The sequence below is a fragment of the Chlamydotis macqueenii genome, chromosome 1, assembly GCF_036417535.1.
Source record: "Chlamydotis macqueenii isolate bChlMac1 chromosome 1, bChlMac1.mat, whole genome shotgun sequence".
Classification (NCBI taxonomy): domain Eukaryota; kingdom Metazoa; phylum Chordata; class Aves; order Otidiformes; family Otididae; genus Chlamydotis; species Chlamydotis macqueenii.
This window is the reverse complement of record NC_141556.1, coordinates 118,122,115-118,148,576: the sequence shown is the minus strand read 5'-3', so window position 1 is coordinate 118,148,576 and position 26,462 is coordinate 118,122,115. Positions and strand designations below refer to the sequence as shown.

The 26,462-nt window shown below is 39.6% G+C and overlaps 2 protein-coding genes across 8 annotated transcripts in view; one reads left to right on the top strand and one right to left on the bottom strand.

Moving 5' to 3' along the window:
- The first annotated feature begins 659 nt into the window (after nt 1-659).
- VPS26C (VPS26 endosomal protein sorting factor C) lies at nt 660-25,941 on the top strand. 3 transcript variants are annotated; one of them, XM_086765356.1, is made up of 8 exons: nt 660-809; nt 8,804-8,947; nt 10,229-10,378; nt 13,466-13,546; nt 16,060-16,134; nt 20,423-20,573; nt 20,906-21,058; nt 22,677-25,941. In XM_086765356.1, the coding sequence occupies exons 1-8, from the start codon at nt 753-755 to the stop codon at nt 22,757-22,759; spliced, it is 894 nt and encodes a 297-aa protein (XP_086621482.1). In that variant the 5' UTR covers nt 660-752; the 3' UTR covers nt 22,760-25,941. The 3 variants fall into 3 exon arrangements, with proteins under 3 accessions (XP_086621482.1, XP_086621497.1, XP_086621487.1); XM_086765361.1 differs by lacking the exon at nt 660-809 and adding an exon at nt 824-1,829; XM_086765371.1 differs by lacking the exon at nt 10,229-10,378.
- The window catches only part of TTC3 (tetratricopeptide repeat domain 3), a 65,039-nt gene continuing 63,426 nt past the window's right edge, over nt 24,850-26,462 (bottom strand). For all 5 annotated transcript variants that reach the window (XM_086765312.1, XM_086765331.1, XM_086765323.1 and 2 more), the window contains one exon: nt 24,850-26,140. In XM_086765312.1, coding sequence (XP_086621438.1) covers nt 26,030-26,140 — 111 coding nt within the window. In that variant the 3' untranslated portion in view covers nt 24,850-26,029. The remainder of the gene's footprint in view (nt 26,141-26,462) is intronic.

Here is a 26,462-nt window from a genome sequence, read left to right as displayed (position 1 = left end):
TTGTTGCTGCACTAGTTACAACACGGCCCCCAGGCGCCACCACGGCAGAGGAGCAGAGAGGCCGCGCCGGGAAGGGCCGAGGGGGACGCCGGGTGGGGCGGCCCGCGGTCCGAAACGGACACTGCCACCCTTACAGACCCGCCTGACCGGGCGGCCTCCCCAACACCGCCCACAGCCACCGGGCCCACCCGCCGCCCTCCGGCGGCCTCATCCGCCCCGCCCCGCCAACGGATAACTCGCGCGCGCGCGCCGCAGAAACGGCTGTGCGCGCGCGCCAGACCCCTCTCCCGCCCTTCCCTGAGCTCGACCGTTACGACTGAGCCGCCCTGCGCATGCTCTACCGTCCCGCGGCCACTGGCCTACAAGCCCCATCAGGCCAGGCGGCGTCCCCTAGCCCACAGCAGGCCCCGCCGGCGCCTCGGCGCCTCGCCCGCTTCTCGGCTCCACCCCGTTCGCCCCCGCGGCGGTGGACAGGCGCCGACATGCCCGGCGGGAAGCCCGCTCCCTCCTCCCCTGTCGTTGCTATGACTACCAAAAAGCGGGCGGAGCCGACCGGGAAAGCGGAGTCAGCAGCTGAGAAATGACGCCCACTGGAGACCCGGATGTTCATGGGACAGACCCCACCTCCACACGCCCCGCCCCGCCCCGCCCCGCCCTGCCCCGCCCCGTCCCCCCGCCGGCGGAAGCGGGTGGCGGGAGAAGGGACTGGCTTCCCCGCGGGCCGGGTCACGTGGCGGCGCGTGGCCGCCGCGATGGGCACGGCGCTGGACATCAAGATCAAGCGAGCCAACAAGGTGTACCGCTGCGGGGTGAGTGCGGGCCCCTCCGCCGCACCCCTCTGCTCCGAGACGCCCCTCTCCACCGCCTCCCCCCTCCCCGAGCCCAGCCCCCCACCTCCGAGGACCCTACCGAGGACGCCGCGGGATCCCGGCTGGCCTCCCGCAGCAAAGCGGTGCTCGGCTCCGGGCCTGCTTTTTCGTCCTTCTCTTTCCCCGGGCTGGCGTGGCCGTGCCGCGGGAGCGCCGCTCACCGGGCTCTGGGGGAGGGCGGCGGGGCTTCGGAAGGGAAGGATGGAGCGAGCGAGGCCCTCCGAGCCGTGACAGCTCAGAGTTCAGCTGTAGGACAGTGTCGCTTCAGCGGTTCGTACTCGTCTATGACGGCCGGAGTTGTGCTTTCATACAGTACGGCCGTGCGGCCAGTCGCTGTGGCAGACTCTCGTTCCGTTTCTGTGCTCGGCAAGAAACCTGGAAGTGTCTTAAGCTGTTGTTTGTACCCGATAGGAAATCTCCTCTTGGTTGGAGTGCTTTGGCAAGAGCAGATCTGATTTTTTTTTTTCCACTGGGCAGGAGTCTGATTTCTTAACTTTTTTTTTCACTGATGTAGTTGTTGATAGCGATAAAGTGATTGTGCATACTTCAACTTTTTGCAGCTCCTTGGAAATATGCTGTGCCTTTTTTCATTGTTGAAAACTTCAAGTGCAGTTAAGAAAAAAAAATCACCTGGAATGTGTTTTTGAGATTTATTTTTATCACTGTTTTTCTAGAAATACTGTATTGTTTAAGCAGAAGTTTTCAGGGTTTTGCTGGTGTTGTTTTTTGCTATCTGCACACTTACATCAGAAAAATCCTTTTCACACACAGCTTTCCCATACGTTAGTAGTTTGGCTGTTACAGTATATAAAGCATGTTTATTGAATGTTTTTAGTGCTGGAAAACTGCTTTAAACAGCTTTGAATTGAAGGGTATACAGCATCTGTTCTGCAGTTGTCAAATCATCTAGAGAACCACTTCCATAATGCTGAATTATCTGTGAACAACACATCCATTTAGGTATGGCATCTTAGTGGTAAAGACGACTTTCTTTATCTCACTCTCACACTGTTTTGCTAATGCACATTATTATTTCATTGTAATGCTATGCCCATTTTCAGTTTCTTCACTTGACTTGCTTTATATCACTCTAAACTGGATGTATTTTTTTTAATACAGGAAAGGGATATTTCTTTTGTCTTTAAGATGAAATTAAATCAGATATTTATGGTTAGTAAATCTGTCAGTATTATTTTTTTTGCTTCCACTTTAACTCCATGTGAAAAGGTTTATAATTTCAGTTCACTAACTAGGCCTGAAATTTGGAGGTCTTGAGTGATGTGAAAACACAATGATGAAAGAGCTGTACACTAGAAGTACAACACAATTTTTAATAGAATTTTCCTAGGTACAGAAAGGAATTACAAATCTCTTTTCAATTAAGCATGGAATGTATGCAGGTTTGTGGGATTTCTTTAGAAATTCGCTGGTTGTTATATATTTCAGTGATGCTCTGATAATAACACCTTCAGTCTATGGCAACCTTCATCTCAAAATATGCTTGCATCAGTGCTACTTGAAAATTAAGGGATTCCTTTAGTAAAGACAGTAGTTCATCTCAATGTATATGTCTGGCTATTTATTTGAAGCCAATAGGGATACTTTGATCTTTTGTTTTCTGAACTTATCTAAAGCTGTATTTGGATATGGAAGAAGGTGATGTCTAAATCATGCGCTGCTATAATAGTCTTTTTGTTATGCCTATTACATCATAATAGAACAAAAATTACTAAAACATTACAGAGCTTTCTAAATCATTGTTTGCTGGAGACCATGATTAATCCAGCATAACTCCACAATACCACTCACCTCCCTAGCCATTTAGTTTCTGCCGCCTTTCTTGTACTGACAGTATTGGCTAGTAAGCCAGATCAGGGAAACTGATAGTATTTGGTTGGTGTCACGCTTAAAAGTAGTAAATAAAAGTAATGAAAAAATCAATCTGTTGAATCATGGACAACCTTCTTTGTTTTCCTTATGGATGTCCTCTCAAGTACAGTAGAACAGAGACTGTTTAACAATTAGTATCGGAATGGTCTTGTGCTGGATGGCCCACAGAAGAGAGATTAGACATAGTGGAGCAGCTCCAACAGAGCGGAAATTGGATGGACAAAATAAAGTGGGGTGGATGAAGAGCCTGTGAATTTTGGGTGATAATAGACCAAAGAACTGGTAATGGCAATGGCTGCTGATTCTTCCATTCAAGCTCTAGTTTTGAATCTCTTGAGAGTGCCTAGTGCGGGTGAAATATTCAGGGATTTTTAGCAATCAGTATCTCTCGATCTGTTGCATGTACATCAACCAGCGTCTTTATAACTGTTGAGTGTGTTTGCTGTACGTCTTTATTCCTTCCAAGAGGGAAGAAGTGAGGGGAAACGCATAGGAGAGACCCATATTTAACAAGTAGCTGTTCTGAAAGTCTCTTAATGGTAAATTCTGTACTGAATAAGGCCCTGAAGGTGCAGGCGTTTTTAATAGAAACCTCGAGGCAAGCACTCTGAAAGTTAACAAACTTAGCTTTAATTTTATAGCAGAACTGAATTTGAGTCTTATTGGGGGAAAATGTTGTTGAAAGTACGTGTGAGAAGGATAAGGATTGGAGAAGATAAGGGTGTGTCTAAAGCAAATAGCTGACCAGGCAAATTAAGGTTGAATAACAATTTCTTTTTTTATTTTTGTAAGGTCAGAATTATGCTATGTGTTTCATTATAGACTTTTCTCATCAAGCCAAGAGCTTTATGATTTCTCTTTTGGTGATGAAATACCATATAATAGAACCTTCAGATACTGTTCCCTGTTGTCTTGGATTGGGTCAGGCTACTTCTCATCCTGGTACTGTGACCTTGGATGTACTACATCCAGCTGAATTCAAGCATTTGTCATTGTTGCAAAGCAATCATCTCCTACGCCAAGTGGAAATCACTTCACTTCCTTAAAACTGTCTTTAGTTTTAGGTAGTTGAGTAGGCAACTATTTTGTTCATTTTATTTGTTCTTTGTTTCTCCATTGACTGTTCTTTTTTTTTAATTGGGAAAAATTAAACGCAGAATTTGTAAAATAGTCATGCATCCTGCAGGCCCGAGGTTGTGTTCCTGTTTTTAAAAAGGAAGTTGTTTAAAACGACATGCTGTGATAAACGGTAAGCAATTTCTGTATTCATTAGTTATAATCATCAGGAACTGGACAAACTAAGCAAACAAAGATCTTTACTTTGTCCAGGCTTCAATTTGAGAAAAGCTGGCATAAATAGAGTACTTTAAATTGTGAGTAAATCAAGTTTGTCACTTCTTGAACCAAAAGAGTAATAGCATTGTTAAAAAAAAAAAGTAATAGGGGATTTAAGAACAAAAAGACAATAAAATGGATCCTAATAGCATGTCCAATAATAGCAAAATAAGGCTTTTTGCAGCAAAACTGTGTTTAAGTTCCTAGGAACAGAAGATCTGTGTTCAGGAGACTTTCCTTTTTTTTTTTTTTTTTTTTTAATTGGATGGAGAATGCTTGAGCCATCGAGGCTCACTTAATAAACTATGGAATGCTGGAAGAATGAGGGGACAGGCACAACTAATGATGCATTTTATGTAGAAAACCTAAACAAGATGACTGGAGTAACTGTGGCAGTTAGTCTGAGATTGATAATTAAAAGAATTCTAGGCTGAAAGGCCTGAAAAATGCATTGTACAAAGAAAGGTGCCATAGTTAATATTGGTCAAGTCTTTTAACAACAAGCAAGTCCAAAATATACTTAAGTCAGAATTTGCCCATTAGGAAGACTTTTACTTTTTCTCAAAAAAGCACATTAATTACTGAATCTCAGCATTGAGCTTTTAAAGCATCTAATGACTAGCTAGTTGGGTCTAGCAGACTCTTTCTATTGAATGTGGTGAGTTTCCTTCTGAATAATCAGAAGAGTATGTAGTTAAGATTTGTGGGTAGCTTGTGTAGAGGAGCAGATGTGAAAGAAAATGATCAGGAGTATTTAGTAAATGTGATTTACGTGAACTTATTGTGAATCTTTAAGTTGTCAAACTTAAAGACCCCTTTGTCCTAAAAGTGAATGCTTGTGATGTGGGAAGTGGAATCTAAAAGGAACCTAAGGCATCTTGTTGGTAAGGAATTGACCACAGATTTCCATTGTACCAAAATAATGAAAAACTTAATTCATAGGCATATAGCGGATATCAAATGGAACTAGAGAAATGTTAGGCATTTCTGTATGGCATTGGGTATGATGTCCTCTGCTGGTGTCAACCCCTCAAAAAGTATGACTGCAGATTTCAAGTTATCTTGAAAACCAACCTTGTGGTTTGTTTGTTATTTTTTCAAAAGCTACCTTGCATTTGAGAAAAAAAAAAAAAGAAAAAAAAAAAAGACGACTGATTTATCTTATCAGGGGTGTTGTGAAGTGATTAGGTACAGTCTGAAAATACATAATATCTAGCTAAAATTATTTTTCTAAATCCTTAATGTAGCAAACAGACGTGACCATGAACAGTTGGAATTAGTATGTATTTTGACACTAAAAGTAATTTTCACAACAATTTATGGGACAGTATAATGTGTACTTTGATCCTTCTAGTCTTTACATAAAGTTAATAGATACTGAATAGCTGTCTAGTTCAGTCAGAAGTCTAGATGTGACTCTCGAGATGAGATTCTGTGGTCTGTGTTATGCTTATTTCATGTTATTGATTGAAGACGGTTCCGAATTGTCCTGAGCCAGACTTGGGTAACTCTGCTCCAGAGTTAGAGAAAGGAGGGGTTGTGCTGCTGGATCAGACGAAGCAGGTGTTCATCTTAGTTGTGACTTTGAAAGTGACTGAAACTTTGAAAGTGTCTGTCTTCCTGCTAGTTTCATGTGCATATCTGAATGGTGAGGAACTGACAACAGAAAGCTGAAAAGCTTGTTTGGGACCATTAACCTGCGACAGTTTTCTCACAATAATGTTTTGTTTGCAGTTTAGTGTATGTACCTTGCTTATCTGTGTGCTTCGCATTATACACTAGTCTACAGATAATCTGTTTAGATGAGTAATTCTGTGTAGAACTCTATTAGCTTAACTCCATCTTGCAAAGTTTTGTCATCGCAAGGGAGGAGGTAAAAAGTAAGTAAAAGCAACTGATTCTAAGCTGCTGCGTTGTAGTACGAGGGGATTAATTCCAGTGATTGCTTTCTCTATGCCTTTAGTTTTGTGGTGTTAAATGAACCCCTTTTGATATGGACTGAGAACAGTACAAGTTTAGTATTAAGTGATGCCATGTAACTTTTACAAATGGTACATGTTTGCAAATGTTTTGCAACAGTAAAGTTTTCTTGTAAAATCATGTGCTAAATATAAGTATTTGAACATCTTGGTAAGCTTGTGTTCTTTGGTTTGTACTTTTTAGAAGGACAAGTATACTGAAGCTGAAAAAGCTAAAATAAAAGAAACTTAACAGTCCACGTAACTATTAAGCAGGTATTCTTTATTACAGTGCCGGGCGCACGGGGGATCGCTCCTCTGAACCTGTGCAACGTGTTAAGGAACAGGTATTTATGCATCATAGACATGCATATTCATAGAATTCCTGCGGACTTGGTTATATATTAATTAGGTTTCCTAGAAATCATTATCATAAGTTTCCTCCCATGACAGGTTATTCCCCGGTCTGTGTGTCCATCTCGTGTCTGTGCTCAGGAGTCACAGTCTCTCTGGTGGTTCTTCTCCCCTCCTTATCACTATGTCCAGCTGTGTGGATTCAGACCTTTGTCCTGCTTTGTTCTTGCTGCCTGGGTGGTTTTTTGCTGACTTATCTTTGCTGGTTCCCAATTTCCTTGGTTATTTCACCCTATCAGTTGGTTCTAAACTTCTTAAGTCCCTTTATCTTGGTCTCAGCCACTGTGCCTGTGCATCCTATCAGTTGCTCCTAAACTCCTCAAGCCCCCTTATCTTGGTTTCAGCCAGTGTGTCTGTACCCCCTCAGTATGTTCCCATCTAACTTATCTTAGCTCCTGCTAGAGCATCCTGAAAGTATCTCATTATGTTAAGTTTATGACTCTACTGTTCTTTCTCTCAAGGTTAGTAGTTTATATTTTTCATATAAAATTGTTAGGCAGGGTTCCCGCTAGGATATATATATTTGATAATTTTATTATTCTGATTAGTCTTTTATTCTTCCGAATCTCCTTTTCAATACTGACGGCCTTGTATATAGAGGGGACCCTGTTTGTACACAAAAAAGGACAAAGTATTTCTTCTCCAGAAAAGGCATAGACGACTTCCCTCCACATGTCAAATGGAAGTATAATCTGATTGCATGTGAACAGAATAAATAAATATTACAGCATCTTTTTCATGATACTTCCCTCTCCCCAACACTAGTGACCTTTAAAAAGTTTTTGTTAGAAAGTGATTTTGAGGTGTTTTTTTCGTTTAAGAGACGTTGAGAGTTACAAGAAAAAATCATATTTAACTTCAAGTCATTCTTTTCCTTTCTGCCCCAAATACATACATCCTTATCATGTGAAAGTGTGTGGGCACTAGCACTGGAATAGGTTGTTGCTGTGTGGTGGGAGACTGTTCTCATTTATTAAAGCAGTTCATACGTTCAGGATTGTCCTTGCTTCTTATAGTTCAGCTGTACTCATTTTTCAAAGCAATAACCTAATTGCTTGTACTAATTAAAGCCTGTTAGCAAAGCAGTACAGTATTTAGGTCAGCTTTTCTTCACCGTCCTTTTGTGCTTGTGTCTCCTGTTCCCGGCATTTCCCAATTGCTGCAGGTCCTCTTTTCAGACTTGCAGCATGTCAGCCTTTGTTGTGATGCTTGATGTTCTACTGCTGTCCTGTTCTGCTTTAAACTGCCTGACCCATTTTCTGTGTTGTCATCCTGTACCACTAGTAAAGACAAAAGGCTCGCAAAATTAAAATAGCGTCTGTCAGAAATGTACATAACTAGACTGGTTTTAACTGGTCCAGTGTAGAGTAGGCAGTCTAAGTTATCCTTTGGTTGGAGTGATCTGTAGTTTAGTGTCTACTTTGCAAGCCTGGTGCAGATGCAGAGAGCATTACCATCGAGCAGAAGAGGAGGTTAGCCCAGAGAAACTTCCTTCAGGTTCTCAAATCACTTGCTGCTATTTCCAGATGTATATGAACGTTTGCTGTGGAACTCTGGATTGGAGTGGATTCTCTGTTGTAGGAGAGGGGAAAGATAAGCTCTGTGGGGTATGTAAAATGAATTGTGTTGCTCTCCTGCAGTTAATCTGTTTTTCAGTGTTAGAACTTGTAACTTAATACTTCCAAGATGCAGTGTTCTTGTGCAAGTACAATTTTGTGGACAAAGCATTCTTAATGGGATAAGTGATGTATCTCTTGAGTCATGCAACTTGCGCCTTAGATTCAGATACACTTTTAAACTGTTTCCTGTGTAACATGGAATTTAGCAGAACAAGTATTTACTTATTTAAAAACTATTCTGCTCCACTTTTGAGGTGAGTCTTATCCTCAGCGTGGCCATCGCTTTTACAGTTATGCCTTCTCTTCTGTCTCCCGTGGCTGACCATTCCGCTCTTCATATAAGAATTCTTCCTGGGATTTCATTTTAACATTTGAAATGGAAATTGTCTATTACCAACTGACTCGATAGTTGTGTATGAGGATATTTTTCATCTTCCTGGAGAGAAAGATCTTGAAGCTTTGGAAAGAAATTGAAGGTCGGATTAGTACTTCTACAAGAAAGAGGAGGGTAATATTTTTGAAGAAAACAAACTAGAAGTACAGAGGTCTCCTCCCCACGTTGCTTTCTTTATCAGTATTTGTCTTTTCTGACAAGGTTAGACTGTTCTCTCGGAAGAGAAGAGAGAGAACTGAAGATCAGTTAGCCTGCTGTGTCAGTAACAGCTATAGAGTAAATTTATTTAAACAAATGTTTTCATGTTGTCTTTTCTTCTATTAGGAAATTCTTTCTGGAGTCGTGGTCATAACAAGTAAGGACACAGTCCAGCACCAAGGTATCTCATTAACAATGGAAGGATCAGTAAATCTGCAGCTTAGTGCCAAAAGTGTGGGTGTGTTCGAAGCTTTCTATAACTCTGTCAAGGTAAGACCTGTGCAGGTTAATATTTTTAGCACAAAACCTTTGTCTCTTTTATCAAATGAAATGGCTCTCAGGTAGTACCACTCTCAGGTTATACCACTTCATGGTATGTAAATTATAGAAAGCAGAGAAATATTCAGCATTATCTAGTGATACCTGATGACGTTTTGGGGGAGGAACTTGCACTGATTGGAGAGTTTTCTTTAGGGCTGAAATACAGTATCATAAATAGTATGGTTACTGGGTGATGCATTGCAGGGCTGTGATTTAAAGAAAAATTTTATATATATATATATATTTTTTTTTTTTTTTTTTTTAAGTGATGAGATTTAATTGGACTTTTGTGCCAGATCCGTCACTATCACAATAGTTTCTGCAGAGGGCATTGAGGTTGTGTGTTACTAGGCATGATATAAGACCTGCACAGATTATTCTGTGGAGTATGAGGCTATGCAAGGACTGTTGGACCACAAAGCTCCTGGAAGGCCTCTGTACTGCTCTCCACATTTGGAAGGGTAGGGTTTGGAATCTAGCAGGGAATGTTATCTCAGGTTCCACATGAACATGGCTATACTGATTGAAGAAAGGCTGGCTCTGTCTAGAGGTGGTGTATTTGCAAAACAGTTTGCTTAACTTAAGATAGCCTTGATGCAGGGCCTTTTAAGATGTTCATTTGTATCGTAGCTAATTTATTTACAGTATGAATAATCTGCCCATGAGTGATTGAAAACCAGAACAAACCGCAGAAGCAATAGGTTGTCTTATTTCTGTCTAGTAAAGGGAAAACAATAGTGAAACTCCAGAGAGAAAAGAATTGTAATCTTCAAGCAGACTTCCCCAGTCAAATCGTAATTAACCATTGTACCACTGAGAGACTAGCACTAAATATAGATCTTCAGGGTCAGAAAAGGCCCGGGGTGAAAGTAGGAGGGAATGGCTAACTGCTCAACTGGCACACATACTTGTTGATTCCTGCTACTACTATTAAGGGTTATAATTTAGAAAATGGATCTCAGCTTTCCAACGTGCTTGAGACTCTGCTGTTTAGTGCTCTAAATGTTTGATCATTAGCATGATACAACCATAAAATAGATTGTTTTCTTGAGGAAAACATTCTTAATATTTCTTTTCATTTTAAGACTGGAGAGCTGTGTGTCGTGAACAAACACCGGAGTTTCTGAAAATTCACAAAGTCTATTACAGTTTAGGGGATGTTGCTGGTTCTTGAAATGATGGGGCTGTCACTCTGCTTCAATCTAAACCTGTTAATATTTATTTTTGCAGCCTATTCAAATTATTAACAGCACTATTGAAATGGTAAAACCAGGGAAACTTCCCAGTGGCAAGACAGAAATTCCATTTGAATTTCCATTGCATGTGAAGGGGAACAAAGTTCTGTATGAGACATATCATGGTGTCTTTGTTAATATTCAGGTAAGGCAGTCATATCTGTAAAGAAAATCTGAGCTTTTGTTATCTACAGAATGTATTCTAAAGCATCTCTTACTCAGTGGAAGCAGAGGATAAAGTTTTATGATAAAGTTTTCTTTTCATAGCACAATATGTTTTCTTTTCTCAATTTGAAGAATGAGTATAAAAGAGTTAGAGATCCTTTGAAGTAAGCGGCTTTTAAGCTTCGCTTTACTAATATGGCATTCTTCTGGTGTGTACTGTATTGTCTAGATATAACTTAAGATTAAAAATTATGATACTTGTTAACCTTTTAAGTACTAGTTTGTAGGTAGTTTCTAGTTGCCTTTTTCAGTTCCGATGTCTAGGAGTCAACGCTTTCCAGAGGTGGTAACACTTCTTAAATGTGGCAAAGGAACCATCCTGAGATCTTAGAATCCCATCAATATAATGTTGCTTTTAAAAAAATGTTGTGATGTCTGTTCCCTTCTCTTTTCTAGCAAGTTTAAGCTTTTCATTGGAAATAGTTGATGGTCATGAAACTGATCAGATGTAACATGGGACGTACAAGAGGCAATTAAAAGCATACTGGAAAGAGAGGCTTTGAGTTTAGAAAGGGTGAAATGTATTTGCCACATGTGTTACATCTTGTACAGTTCTCTTACAGGGTGATGTTTTCATCTAGTTCTGATTTTATTGTGACAGAAGTTGCATTTACCATTTTGCAGATAATCTATACAGTATTACATACCCAGATACAAGTGTGTGTACTGTTAACTTAGTAACAGTGAGACTTTGTTGGCACAGTAGACAAACAATTACTGCTAATAATACTTAAATTTAAAAAATGAAGTATACTGACTTAACAGATCCATTTTAAGACACAGGGATAAATCCTACAGGAACAAAGCTACCTAGTGGTTAGAGTTTGTTTTCCTGCATTCATTTGTGAGAAGCGTCTTGTAACTGTAGGAAATCTTTCCATCACTTATTGTTTCAGGCCTTCCATATGGAGTAAATCTTTAAAGAACGATGGCATAAACAGAAGAGTAGCAACATGTCTTGCCTGAAATACCTTGTCAGAACTACTGTAACATGATCTGATCCCTCCTTATGTTGTAGACAACAAACTTGCCCCCCTTTCCCCTCCACTTGTAACTCACTGATGAGAGTATTGGGTTTGATGACGAAGTCTGAAAGTTAGCTATTTAGCTGAACTGGAAGTCTTTTATATTAGAGTTACCTACTAGCCTATCAGAAGTAACTAAAAGAAAAATTCCTTTTTTTTTTTTTTTTTTCCTACATTCAGATAGTTTTTTTTTTTTTTTTTAAAGTACTTCCTATGTCTTTTTTCAGTCCTGGCTTTCTTCCTAATGTAACATCTGGTTTTTGTGGTAGATACGTAAAAAATGGTGCAAAACTGGTTGAGTTGCTTTCCATAATCCCAATAATTTGCCTATGATCAATATCAGTTGTTTTAAGTTACACTTTAATGGTGAATATTTGTTTTGTTTTGTCATTCCCTCTCTCATCTACATAGCTTCTCTTTACAAGCTGAGGGTAAAATGTAATTACAAGGTTAATCATTGGATTTCAGCCAACCTTTGAGAATCCTGCTCTCCTGAAGAGGAAAATATAGTGTCTCCCAAGGTTATTTAAGGTGCACTGATACCGGATAAAACAGATAATAGATATAAATTGAGGAACGTGAAGTCTGTTTTCTAGAAAATCAGGCTCGAACTGCTTAAAAATACTTTGCTAGTTTTAAATAAATCCATGGAAAGAGTTCATTTGCTTCTAACACATATAAATTTGTTCTCTGTTCAAATCAAGAAATGGGAAAATAGATTCCAAATAGTATACCACCTATTTATTTTTTTCACTTGAGTAACTAAAGGTGCTGTTTCAGAAACACTTCCTAGACCTCCGTCCAAGTCCTGTGCAGTTTAAAAGCAAGCCTCTATTTCTTGATCTAGATATTACTATGTTAGGTTGGGGTTCAGTATCAAGATTCAAATCTGTTATCATGAAGAGACCTTCTGATTAGACGCTGGCGGAGAGGCTGTGGGCCAAATTGCAAGGCCTGTGTGGTCCTTCTGCCTCATTGCACTGTGTTCCGTGGTCTGAGTGAAGTTCAGTGCAGTAACAGAAGGTTTGCTCAACAATGATCAACTTCAGTGGAAACCATAGTCTGTGACGGGGAAAGAGATGTGCTCCCCGGTGTCCTTCTTGCACATGTGATCAGGTTATGTGCAGAGAGGCACCATGAACTAGAAGTTATGAAGCTGAGTCCCTAGTCTGAGTGCAATTAAAAACAAAACAACAAAAAACCCCACCCCAACAAATTCCCTGTCTTGTAAGGATATTGAAAGGCTATGCTATAGATGCTGAAGTGTATAATTACTGTGATAAGCAAGGTCATCCTATTTTTCAATCACTGCTTTATGGCTCCCGTTTTGGGGGAGAAAGGAGAGAAAATCGGCAGCAAGTTTTTGAACAGTGAGCAGCAAAATTAACCTTGTTGCCTGACTTCACTGCACGCTGCTGCTCTTAAGTTCAACTATATGGTTAAAGACAGTTGTCCATTAAATTGTTACCATTGTTAAATTAAATCTTAGAATAAATTTAAAATTAGAGGGGCTGTGAATATATCTTATTGATAACCACTTATCCAAAGTATGGTGAAAAGCAATACCGTACTCACTCTTAACTGAATGTAACTTGGGCACTGAAGCTGTACGAGAATACTACTCTCCATCAGTGAATTAGTCCCTCAATCTCATAGGTTGTTACATAACACAGAAGATATGGAAAGCATTTGCAAATGACTATGGGACTGTAAACACAAAGAAAAATCAGCTTTAATTTGGGACCATTTAAAATAAATTTTTACCTCTTATCTGCTTCCCCTCTCCGCATCACTAATATGTACGTTATCTACTAATCAGTTTTAAACAATGCCTTAAATATTAATAACAGTAACACTCTTCACATACGCAATAAAAAAATGTGAAGTTAAGAGAGAGGAAATATTAACTAAGGCTGTCTGTTTTGTTCTTTTTTTTGTTTGTTTGTTTGTTTTGTTCTCCCCCCCCATCATGTTCTTGCCAGTATACCCTACGGTGTGATATGCGACGTTCTCTGCTGGCAAAAGACCTAACTAAGACTTGTGAATTCATTGTCCACTCACTGGTAAGCGTGGTTTGTATTAACTATACAAAGTGAGATTTAATTTTTTTTTCCATGTTAAGTGAAGGTTGGCAGGAAGGTTAGAAAACAAAGTAAAACCATATGTCATTTGTAATAGCAACACCCAGGACATGTATGAATAAAGGAAGCTAGCCTCAAAACAAAAACATCCAGAAGAGCTAGGGTGTCAGATGCATCTTAGGATAATACATCTCTCTTTTTTCATTTAAAGAAAATAGTACAAAGAGGATTTGGATTATAAGATGTTTTTAAACTGCACTGAGTTTATTATCTTATTCATCCTTTCAGTTCTGAAACAATGGTATGGTTAGAGAAATACCATGGCATTCTTCTAAACACTGTTTCAGAGTATCTGAGTATTTCTTAGCCAAAGGTTCCAGGCACCCACAACGTCTGTCCTAGAAACAGGAGTTCATTGGTGAAGAGAAAATATCTGATTTCTGTTCTTCAGATGACTAGTTATGATTTAGAGCCCTGACTAAAAGTGTCAAAGCTGGGACTGCATCAAGTTGGAAAAAAGAAGCTTGTCAGCTTAATCATCTCTGCTGTTAAGTAAGCCCATGGTTGGCAATATGCTAAGATAACTAGTTTAACGAATATCCGCATCCTGCAGTTAGCAACGTGGAGACAGCCTTCCTCCTATGGAGATACCATTGTGGGATGAGACTTGACCGCCTCACAAGAAACACTTTGCTGCTTGTTAGTTGAAGTTCCTGTATCAGATGGGTTTTTAGTTTATATTGACTTGTATGCATGTCCAGAGCATCTGATGTCAGTACAGACTGTGCAGGCCTAATTAAGTACCCCTTTTTCCACCCACAACTTGCTAGAACATATTGTTTGTATCATTCCTTTGAACTCTTAACAGGACAGTAAAGTATTAGACTCTTTCATTTTACTTAGAAATAATGGTGGAAATATGTTATTTTAGTTCTATAGTACTTTAAAAAAAGATTTAGCTAGGTGCTACAAAGAAGTTTCCTGTTGGTAAGATCTCATTATTTCCTAAAATATATTATGCTACATTTTGTTGGTCCATTATTACATTATAAGTAAGCCACACTTGTCAAAATAGTGAACAAATTACATATTATGCAGTTTTCTGGTTTTCTTTCTTGTTCCCACTACAGCACTTCTTAGATCACAAGTCAGTAAATCATGAATCTCTCTCTCAGGGTGAATTAATGAGGTTTTACTGAACATATAATTCTAACTGTCAGTGCTCAATGTACCATTTCCCTTAACCTTATTCTTTGCCAGAATTTGTCATTTATGGGAACATACAGTCAGTCGTTTGCTAATATCTTCCATCTTGCAGCTGGGCAGCAGAAGCTATTTTGAATTCTTAAGTAGTGAGGGTAGATCCTAACTAAGAGTTCAAGTTAAAGCCCACCCGTGGTGGTGTGCTCTGCCACCTCCCAGTTACATACAGTTAGGGGTCTCATAACGGATGCTGCGCTGGCCACTTATTCTAAATATGTAGGAAGAAGGCAGTGCACCTTACTGAGATAAGGGTGGAGAGAGAGGTCGGTGAATGGTAAGCAAAGCTTGCCTTCCTGTTGCAGAGTACAGGCTGTATCTCAGCAGAGCTCAGGGCCCTTTCAGCCACTTATATGAAGATTTAACTTCTTGGTTTTGTGATAAATTGTGTAAATAGCTACTGAAGAACTGTAATAATGTGCCCCCTAAATTGCTTTTCCAGTGTGGAAAGCTTACCTGGACCAAGTTTTGTTTGTTTTACAGTTAAAGAAGCTGGAATGCTAAGCTCATTAAATCAACACTACACCAGATTCCATACGCTGAAGATCTCTTAGTCATATGAGGATGGCTTAGGAGACCGGAGCTATTGAAAGTGCAGCAGAAAGAGTTCAAAGTACTCAGAGATAACAAGAGTGAGAGAGAGTTTATAAAACCTATTTGAAGCAAAGGAGCAAGTTCATGTATAATTTCCCCATCTGTCCCTTGCCTGTATTTACTAACTATTAATAATGAAGGCAAACATTGCAAGTGATGTATAAAATGTAAATTTGTAAATACAGAAATGTGAAATTTAACTTTTTTTCTATAGCATACCATATGCTTCAGTTAAGTAATGTGTTTCTTCTTTTCCAGGTGGCTTAGAGTAGTCAACTACATGTTTTTGTTTTGTTCTCCTTTTTCATTTATTTTTTTTTCAGTATAGCTAGAACTTATAAATGGAAAGCTTGTTGTGGTTTATTGCAATGCCAAACACAAAGTAAGCAAAAATGAATGCAGTTCTGTTTTTACAGTTCAGATTTGTGATGCATTGTGACTTGTATTTAGACAATATCATAATGTTATTTAATAACAAAGACAGGAAATATCAGGTTTTTTATTACATAGATGCATACTTTTGGTATGAAGGCAGTCCTGAAAACTAACACATCCAACAGTTGCTTGACCTTGTCTTTTTAAATATTCTGTGTGTGTTTTGTAAATCACCGTTTACAGTTTAACTTTTTCATTACTTCTAGTCACAGAAAGGGAAACTGATGCCAAGCCCAGTTGACTTCACAATTACTCCTGAAACTTTGCAAAATGTTAAAGAGGTAAGGGTTTTCTTATTATTTTATTTTAAATGTAATGCTCGTGTGATTCTGAGTGAGAACAAGAGAGGAATTATTAAATGCTGCCCTGCAGATAATCAACTTTTTTTTCTCCCTTTTATTCTTTTTTACTTTTGTAAGCAATAAAATGATTCTGCCTGATCTCTTGTGGTAGTGGTGACTAATGTAAGGTGGAACTTTGTTCAGTAATGATTAAACATTTTTATAATTTTTCTGAGTGAAATATGGCAGTGAAGCAAGGGAAAATATTCTATACCACATGTAGCCAAGATCCTTTAAAAATTTATATTTTGATCCTTGATTATGCCTTTTTTTTTTTTTCCTTCCCAGCTTCATGTGGCTTTGGGAAGCCTGAATGAACAGTAGTAGCTGTCTTGGTCATTTAGCTTTCTGAACACTGGTTTCTGTTTGTCCACTGAAACCTGTGTTCCATGTTTCCAGATTCTCCTCTTGTGTTCTTTTTTTGTTAATAAGACTACTTCCCTGCTTTCGATCTCCTGGATCCTCAATTTGTCTTCCATTGTTCTTAGTCCCAGACTTCTGAATTTAGACCTACTCTTCCATTTGTGTCTCAGAACAAACCTCTTAATCAGCTATTTGGTTGTTTCATGCTTCCTAATGCAGCGCAGGATGCTGTAGACCCATTTGTCCAGCCTGTTGAGGTCCCTCTGAAGGTCAGCACAGCTATCTGGTTCACCAGTCACTCCCTCCAATTTTGTATTATCTGCAGACTTGCTGAGGATCACCCAAGCCGTCATTGAAGATGTGAGGTAATATTGGCTCCAATATTGACCCCAGTAACTGGTGTACAGCCCTAGTGACTGGCCTTCAGCTGGATTTTGTGCAAGTGATCACAAACCTTTGAGTCTAGCAGTTCAGGCTGTCTTCAGTCCATCTTAGTGTCAAATCTGTACATCTAGTCTGTACTCCATCAGTTAGTCAGTAACGTTGTTAGAAGAAAAAGTATAAAAAACAGCGCTGAAGCCCACATAAACAGTATCCACTGCGCTCCACTTGTCCATCAAGCTAGTCACTTAATCACAGAAGGCCATCAGGTTGGTTAAGCATGATTTCATTTTCCTAAATCCATGCTGACTGCTTCCAGTCACTTTCTTGTACTTCATATGTTTGGAAATGCCTTCTGGGCGTATTTGCTCCATCGCTTTCCCAGGGATTGAAGGAAGGCTGATGAGCCTGTAGTTCTTCGGCTCTTCCTAACTGAAGATAAGAGTGACATTTACTATCTTCCATTCCTCAGTAGCCTTCTTTGTTCATGACAGCCTTTCAAAGATTACCAAGATTGGCCTCACGGTGGCATGGGTCAGCTTCCTCAGCACTTGTGGGTGCGTTCCATCAGGTCCTATGGACTTGTGTGCATCCAGTCTCTTTAAATGTTCTTTAACCTGCTCCTCCTCTACCAAGGATAACTCTTCCTTGCTCGAGACTGTCCCTGTGTTGCAGGGGCCTGGGTTTCCTGAAGACAAATCTCATCAGTAAAGTCTGAGGCAGAGACGACATGAAGTACCTCTGTCTTTTTCATGTCTTTTGTCCCTAGGTCTCCTGCCATATTCAGTAGCAGGCTGACATTTACCCTTGTCTTCCTTTTGCAGCTGGTAGACTTGTAGATGCCCCTTTTTGTTGCCCTTCATGTCTCTTGATTTAACTCCAGGTGGGCTTTGGCTTTCCCAGAACCATCCCTGCACATTCATATAATGGTTTTTATGGTCCTCCTGGGTCACCTAACCCTACTTCCATCTTTTGTATACTTCCTTTTTATGATTTTTATCAGTAGCATCTTGTACATCCATGCAGGTCTCTTCCTACTTGCTTGACTTTCTGCATATTGGAAGAGACCATTCTATGGAATAGACCGTAGATCCAAGGCCAGGTTGGATGGGGCTCTGAGCAACCTGATCTGGTTGGAGATGTCCCTGCTCCTTGCAGGGGATTTGGACTAGATGACCTTTAAAGGTTGCTTCCAACTCAAACCATTCTATGATTCTATGATTCTTGAGCGTGGAGGTGATTCTAGAAAACCAACCTGCTGTCACGGCTGAACTCTAAATCCAGCTGAGCTAGAGGATGAGCAAGTTGTGTCCAGCAGCTTCTCATGTCTCTGGAGACTGCTGCACACTGAAAGCATCTGCTTTTCCAAATATAAGGATATAATAACTGTTCTTGGTGGTAAAATTATTTTTGAGACTACTGCTAACTACTGAGCTCTCAGCAGTCTGCTCTACCTATGAACCATGTTTCTATATGAATTATTTTCTGTTTCTTCCTTCTCTTTTGTATTTTGCTACTCTACTCATTGGCTTAGCAAAGACTCAGTGGTGTACATCATGAGAAAGTCCTGTCTACTAAAAGCTCTTTCTTAAGTTTCATAGCAGACCCTGTGCCTTTCTCTATTTCAAATACATAACCACAAAAGTAGGTTCTGAAACTTCTGACAGCTCTGATCCAGCAGATTTTGGTATTTCATTGTCTAAAGAATGGCATTCAATGTGTATGGTAGCACAAGCAGTGGCTTTTGGGTTTTTTTTTTGGGTTTTTTTTTTTGGTTTTTTTTTTTCATTCCTCTCTCTGTCCCAGAAAAAATGTATGGGTCTGAAGTGAATACCTGGTGGGCAGGTAGAAAAAGTCACTTTTTTGGTGTATTTAAAATACTAGAATTTCAATTCTCTGCTTGTCTGGAGACTGAACTATAATTTCTGGTAGACTACTAGAAAACTGATTAGGAGGTTTGCAGTAGTCAAGCAAAGCACAGAGAGGTTAGATGAAAAACCAGGATAGATTTGCTTGTATGTTATTGAGTCTCATTTTTGGGGGAATTATGAAAGAGTGTAAATGATGGGTCCTGTGAGAGAAGACCTAGCTAGGATTAAAATATGAAGAGTACTGTCAAGAGTAGTAAGGCTCTAGGAGAAATATACCTTTAAAAAAACAAGTCTCATACACTAGGATTGAGGAAAATGGCCTTGAGTTCTCTTTCAACAGGTTCCTTTGATCAGCGTATCTTAGGTTCGTGACCACTGTGCTGCTGGGGGATAGCTATATGATGTCCCTGTGAAGCAGGGAAGCAACTCTGTGTTTGCTAATAGTGGTGACGAGAAGAACCTGCGAGGCACTATACAATAAAAAAAGCATTTTACTAATACATTATTAGGACTCAATATTGCATAGGATGGTTTTGTCGTTTAAGTTAGGAGAAAATACCCAAGTGAGGTCACGTTTACTAAACACATGAAAATTCGTCTCTTTTATTTCCCCCAAAGATTTGTTTTGAGTGGAACAGCTAAATTCTGCAGAGGTGTTGGGTGTCTGAGTGAAACAGTCTAAACAATAGTTGAGGAGAACTTCTCTAGTTTGTAGAAATTTGGATGGTGGTGATACGAGCTGAAGGTGTAGGTAGAAAACTCTACTGTTTCAGTATGTCTCCTGCCAAAACTTGAAATGTAACTGGAGCTTCTGGCACACAAATCTCTCTGCTGGCAGAGAGTATCTCCGATGCCTGCTGGCCTGAAATAGGGGAGGGCAGGGGGAGCAAAACCCCTGCTTTGGTCTTTTATGGAAACTGATTTATAGACTCTCATCCTCGATCAGGTATTCTTACTTAAAAAGTAGGAAACATGCTTGCTATTAAGAAAATTTTATAAGTTGTTATCCTGTATTGAAATCAAGCTCTTCGTTAATTGTCCTTAATCGGTGTCTTGTTACATAAACAGTATGCTACATCTTGCATTAAACAAAGATTTTTAAATGCCTGTTTTTTCTCCCAAAAGTGACTACGAGAGAGAAATTTTAAAAGGCGGAAAAAATCACTGGAATTATAGACTATATTGTAATCCATAACAAAATGGGACCAGAATGCTGCTGTTCTCTGGAGCAGCGCCCGCTGATGTGACTTGACCATCCTGTTAGTTCCTGCCAGCCTACCTCCTTCCCCGTGTCGTTCCCGACTTCTGGATTAATTGTAATAGCCATGTTTTGCCAGTTCATCCAGGAAAAATGCTCCTGTGGATGGAATGAGTCGGGGGATGCATGTCAAGGGGGAGAGTAGTAAGAGATACCTTAATTGATCTGCATAAGGATGCATATTTAAAGAGTTATATTATTTAAGTTACCTGAGGCATTTCTGAACTTTTGAGTTCTTAACTTCGCAAATTTTGGGAATTTCCTATATACTTTGATAACTGTCTTTCTTTAAGGTATTTTTTTTTTTCTTAGTCTGCTCTTACAGTTGTCTCTTCCCTCTTCCCCATTTTTTCAGAGAGCTTCACTTCCAAAATTTCTCATCAGAGGTCATCTCAGTTCTACAAACTGTATCATTACACAGCCACTAACAGGGGAGCTGGTCGTGGAGAATGCAGACGCTGCAGTCAAAAGTATTGAGCTGCAGTTAGTACGTGTGGAAACCTGTGGTGAGTTTCTCCATAAACAGAATCTGTGTAGATTGCAGTAATTACCACTTGCACTCTAACGTCTTAAATGTACGTCAAAAGCCGTACAATTAAACAAACTTGCATAAAATTGTTTTGCACTTCAGGTGGAACTGTCCAAACATTAATTTAAATAACCTATGTGATCCTTAACTCAAGAGTGCTAATGTGAAAGCTTGCAGGTCAAAGGGCAAAATGTTTTGCCCACGCATGCCTCTCCCCCAGCCCCGGTGTATATTTTAGGTTTTGGCCACTGCTTTCTCTTCTCTCTTTCCTTTCCCTTCTTCTCCCTCTGAATTTCCTGCGTTTACCAGGGTGTGCAGAAGGTTATGCCAGAGATGCCACGGAGATACAGAATATTCAGATTGCTGATGGGGATGTGTGCAGGGGCCTACCAATTCCTATCTACATGGTGTTTCCCAGGCTGTTCACCTGCCCTACCCTGGAAACAACAAACTTCAAAGTTGGTAAGTGCGTAGGACTTCGTGCTGTTTTGGCATCTTTCATCTGAGATCTGGCAGGTAACGGGATACGTTGCTGTCAGCACTGCAAGAAGAAGCAAGAACACCCATCTGTTTCCCTGTAGAGTTTTCCTGAGCAGGATTGTAGTCTGCTGTATTTCATACAGATTGAGAAAATACAGCCCAAATATTTTTAACTAAAAAGTTGTGCGACTGTTAAGCTACTTGTGGCTAACAGAATTATATGCTAAAGGGACAGGAGAAACGGTGTAATGGCAGGTAATTTTTTTTTCTGCCCAAAATTTACCTAATTAAACACTTGAGTAATAGTCCAAGAATAAAAAGCTAAGATGATCTCTTCTTTCTTTTCATCACCAGTGAGAACCTCTTCTTTCCATTTCCTCTCCTTTTTGTTCCACATTCTCCTGCTACACAGACTGAGAAGTAGAAGTTGTCAGGTTAGGCTGTATGTGACTTGCTTTTCTTGATGTACACCAGCTGCTTATTCCTGCTTATTGTTGCCAAAATCCAAAGTTTTCCTTAACAAAAATGTGAAACTTGAGGATTTTCCTCACTTCTTCAAATAATTACTGCAAGAGTTCTCTTTCATAGCCTGTGTGTTGGTTTTGTTTGTTTGTTTGTTAAAATTTTATTGTGTCACACTGAAGCTACAAGTCTCTACCTTTAGGATCCTTCCCAACTGAAGCCTCTCCTGTTTTTCTCCTGTCTGTCTTGAACAAATGTGCACAACTAGTTTTTCAGCTTTGCCATCCTGTTTATCTGTTCCCCCAAGAGTATTTTTGCACCTGAAAATCACCTGCACAGTGATTTTCCTCAAAATATTCTTCTTCTCTAGTTTATGCGATTTCTAGCTATTAAATACTAATTTACAGTGACAAATGGCTACTGTTAGTGTAGTATCTATTTATAAGAACAGTCTTAATATAGTTCTGAAGAGTCTAAAAAAGGACAATTACTTTCAGTTTATTTTGATCTCTGGTTTTCTTCATTTATTAACTCTATCTGGCTTTGTATTCTGTCTCCATTTAGGATTGATTTTAGAACTGATACTCATTTTGGATTTGAACACCACAATATGACATCTAAAGAGTAGATTTCCTTTTGAAAATTTTTTTTCATAGTTTGCAGCTGTACTATATTTTGCTGGTTTTGGTGTATTTGTCTTAAGGCCACACATAATGCAGGATTCTCAGGCTATGTTATTGCTGACAGCAGGGGAGGAGTCTGTTCCCTAACTCTTCCACTTACGTGCTTCTAAACAGTGTGTACTACTGTGTGGTGTCTTTCCCCAAAAATTTTAGTCTTACATATCTGAACTCTGCCTGTTGTCCAGAAGACTACCTGTCATAGTTTTTCATTGATATGTAAATGAATCCAGAGGAATCCCAACGATTAGAACAAGTCAAGGTTCTCTAGGAATGGTCCAAGGTCTGGGATGCCTGTGGTGAGGATCTACCTGGACTACCACATTCTTCCCTGCCACAGGAAAATCCAGGGTATTGAAACAGCTTGGAAGAGCCCTGTGAAGTGCTGTATCTCATCCTACTGCTACAATTCCCATTAATTCGGAACTCTTTCCCCCCTCCCCCTCTCCTTCTTCCAGAATTTGAAGTGAACATTGTTGTCCTTCTGCATGATGATCATCTCATCACAGAGAACTTCCCACTGAAGCTCTGCAGGATGTAAATAGCCAGAGGAGAATCACTTAAGGATTTACTGAAGAAGGACAAAATTATTCAGAGGCAAAGTGAAATTTTATCCATGTCTTATTTTAACTGAAAACACATCACTTACTTTCTTCTTCTTGCTGATTGTTCTTGTGCTTTCAGTTCTCAAAACAGTGGTAAGACTTTGCCTGCCTTATGATAGCTGATCTGGATGCATCTGTCCAGGCAGCCTTGTCCGGTATCTTTCTGACTTCAACAACTATGTTTTCCTCACTTTTTCTCAGACAAATCCTGAAGGAATAATTTTGTATATTTCTACAAGTTGTAGAAATATGTATTAAGTTTCTTTCCTTACTTCATTCTGTAATACTTCTTCCACAGTCCTTTAAAGACCTCTTAAACCTAATGAGTCCAGTTATACGTGGTGTATATATACGGGGGGGAGGTATGGGTCTTGTAATATAATACTGAATAGTGTCACTGAAGGGGTAATAAATGGTGCTACAACAATGCGAGATGGTGGTGTGAGATGAATATTGTAAAATGAATGGGAAAAAAGTTGTGAAATAACACCCAAGTGATTTTGGTCAAATTGAAAATATGAGTCTGTATAGGAGGAATGCTCAGAACTGAAGTTATTTTTTCTCCCTGCCCTATTCCCTGGATTAGAAAAACAATGCCCTTACTTTTATCTTTGCTATTTATGTAAAACAGCACTAAAAAGATCAGTTGAAAGTATTTAGCTTGACAATATACTTATTCTTTGCATCATACCATCTTTTATAAGATTCCTACAGCTTAGTTTTGATGTGAAAAAGAAACGTCTGTCCCATGACAAACAGCACCACTGAATTGATGCAGGCTGGCCTCTGCAGATGGTGGAAAAACTGCACTACACTGTGGCACCTTCTGACTTGTCTCCCTTGGAGCAGTTATTTATAAAATGACAGGCCAGTAACTCTTTTTAATTAGGTGGGTTAAAAATACCAGGATGTGCAAATGTAAAGGCTAGGAAAGGAATAATTTAAGATAAATACATTAAAGTGTTTGTAACTATAAATCTTAAAGGACCTATATCAGAAAACTATTTTAGCAAGAAATAACCTTCCCAACACAAACAGGTTGCAGATTTTGACATTTTTTTAAGTTGAGAGAACAGCCACAATTTCATTCTAATGGTGGATTTTTTTCTATACAATATTACGTGAGATAGAGGCAAGATGACAACTTGAAAAGACAGAATTAAGAAAACTGACTAAAATAATTTCCTTTAGCTTTATCCAGCAGGAAAATGTAATTCTAGGTTTGGCCCTGGTTCTGTATCATCTCAGTACAAGAATAAACACCTGAGATTTTTTATTTCAATGTCTTACAACAGTCTTGTGAGGGGAAAACTTAACACTTCTTGAAGATTAGGAAATCAGCCAGGATGACTTTTTGGAAAACAAAAGCCACTCTCTATCTACACGATGTTACAGGAGTGCCACCTGCTGCTCAAAGAGGTGCTGTCACCTCCCACCTTCAGAAGTTATTTGGAAAGATAGAGTGGCACTTGTCCTACTGTGGGCCCTGGCAGCCAGAGTAGATCAGCTCCCTTACTGCACAACTGGAACCTGCTCAGCTGTACAGTAGGGGCTGTGAGTGAACTTTCTCTGGAAAGCACTAACATCACTCCAGCTTATGGGAGTCACGGAAGAGAAAAGGAGCATAGATCAAAACTCATCCTGCTTATTTAGGAACTGGCTGAGGGTAGAGGATTGGCTGATAGCAAGCAAGTATGTGTAAATGTTGGTTCAGTGCTAAGACCGTGCACTGTTTCCACAGCCAGCTTGCCTTACTACCTCAAGGCACATTACCTTCTCTGTAGAGAACGCTGTCAAATACAGTAGGTGTGGGACTGCTTAGCAGGTCACTGGAAAAGGGCCTGAGGCTGCTTTTATGAAAAGGCAAGACGGTGATATGTACCACCCCAAGCAAACAGTGGAAGCTGAAGAGGATGCCGGTGCCATACCTAGTTTCCAGGCACAAGGTGCCTTAGCTCTCTAGCATACAGTAGATTACTCGCCAGTAACTCAGACTTTGCAAAAATATAACACAAAGAAACACACATCAGCTGCAGCAGTAATTTTATTTTTGATCCAAGGGCCAATCAATATACTGATTAATCACAGAATAGTTTAAAACTTCATCTGGAGGACACATACTCATCTGGGGTAACACATGATCCCTAGAATTAGCTAACAATCTCATGTACTCAATTTAACACTGCTTGTATCCAAACAACAGTCACACTATTTTCAGAGTGGTTCGGCTGTAGACTCTTTAGTCCTGGTCTTGGCTTTTTGAGACAAGTTTTACAGTGATGAAGGTATTCTGGCAGGCTCAGACTTTTAAAGAAGTAGGATAACAACTGTTCTTTCAAGCTGTTTGTATTCTGTACCTCATGCTCTTGATGAACATTCATGTACAGAATACAGATGCAGTTTTGCTTCATCAAAAATAAAATTCCTCTAATTCTGATTTAAACAAATCACCTCTTCATCGATGAGGGAAATTCAAACTGTATTTGAAGATTAAAGAATTGAGCCACAGTATTCCAACTCAGTGATGCATAAGCAGAAAGAATCACATGAATACTTAAAAATTCTTGCTTCCAAGTATTACTAAAATTCATTATTTGAATGATTTGAATTATTAGCTATGGATTTCTGCAGAGAAAGGAGTTGCAATTTTACAAAATGCATTCATAATGACCACAAGCCTGATTTGAGTCTTGCAGTTAAATTGTAATTGTTTATGCCAGAGGAAGATAGCATCTTGGCTGTTCCAAATTCTGCTAGTCTGTCATTCAGGTCACCTACTTGTTTGATATTTGAATTTATTTTCAGTGTGGTGTAAGCTCTGAAGGAAAACCCCCTCTTTACAGGGGTTGCATACCATCCTTTGAGAAAAGTAGATACAGTAGATTAAATATCTCTTAGCCAAAAAACTTTAACAATTTTGTGTGCTGCTAGCCTTTGAACTACATCAGCTTCACACAGTTAGGCAGCAACTGGAAAAGTGCTGGATGTTGGAGCATGGTAACTTGATTGTGCAGGTGCTGTGGCAGTACCAGCATCTTACGGCTTAATGTTAAGTGTTAAATATTGAATCGGTCCAAGTGCTACTACTATTTTCAATAAAGCCAGGGTTCTGTCTCTTTCTAGGCATCATGTTTCTGTTCCTTACCGCGGTGGTTATTCTGCAGCCGCTTTGCATCTTATTATAATGTGTTCAAATAAAATACGGTTTAGGTGTATTTGTTCCGTGCAGGAAGCTCAGGAAAGTCTTCAGGTAACAGAGCGTGAACGCGGCAGATAGGGCAGGTGCTTGAATGCTGCTTTAGCCATGTTCTGATGCACTGCAAGAGAAGGAAGATGATGATGTTAAGGAAACATAATCTGGACTAAGGAGTGCAGCTTAAGTACGGTAATAATTGTCACCAGTAGGTAAGCAATTTTCCAACACATCCTACGTTACTAAGATTTGCAGTTAGAAAACTGTTCTCCAATTCTGATGCTGTGGTGATCAATTTATATTTGCACCTATTCTGCAATAACAGATCAGCAATAAACAAATAAGGTAATGGGAAAAGGTCATGGACAGAAGTATCAAGTTATTCTAACAGAATTCTGACTTTCTTGCTACATGAAGTTATACGTGCAAGTGCTATCAGGTGGCAA

What these genes read in the sequence shown, in the direction of transcription:
- VPS26C (XM_086765356.1), top strand. Translation starts at nt 753, where the DNA reads ATGGGCACGGCGCTGGACATCAAGATCAAGCGAGCCAACAAGGTGTAC. An exon ending in AATTCATTGTCCACTCACTG is followed by an intron (nt 13,547 to 16,059) that starts GTAAGCGTGGTT and finishes CATTACTTCTAG; the next exon opens with TCACAGAAAGGGAAACTGAT. An exon ending in CTTTGCAAAATGTTAAAGAG is followed by an intron (nt 16,135 to 20,422) that starts GTAAGGGTTTTC and finishes CCATTTTTTCAG; the next exon opens with AGAGCTTCACTTCCAAAATT.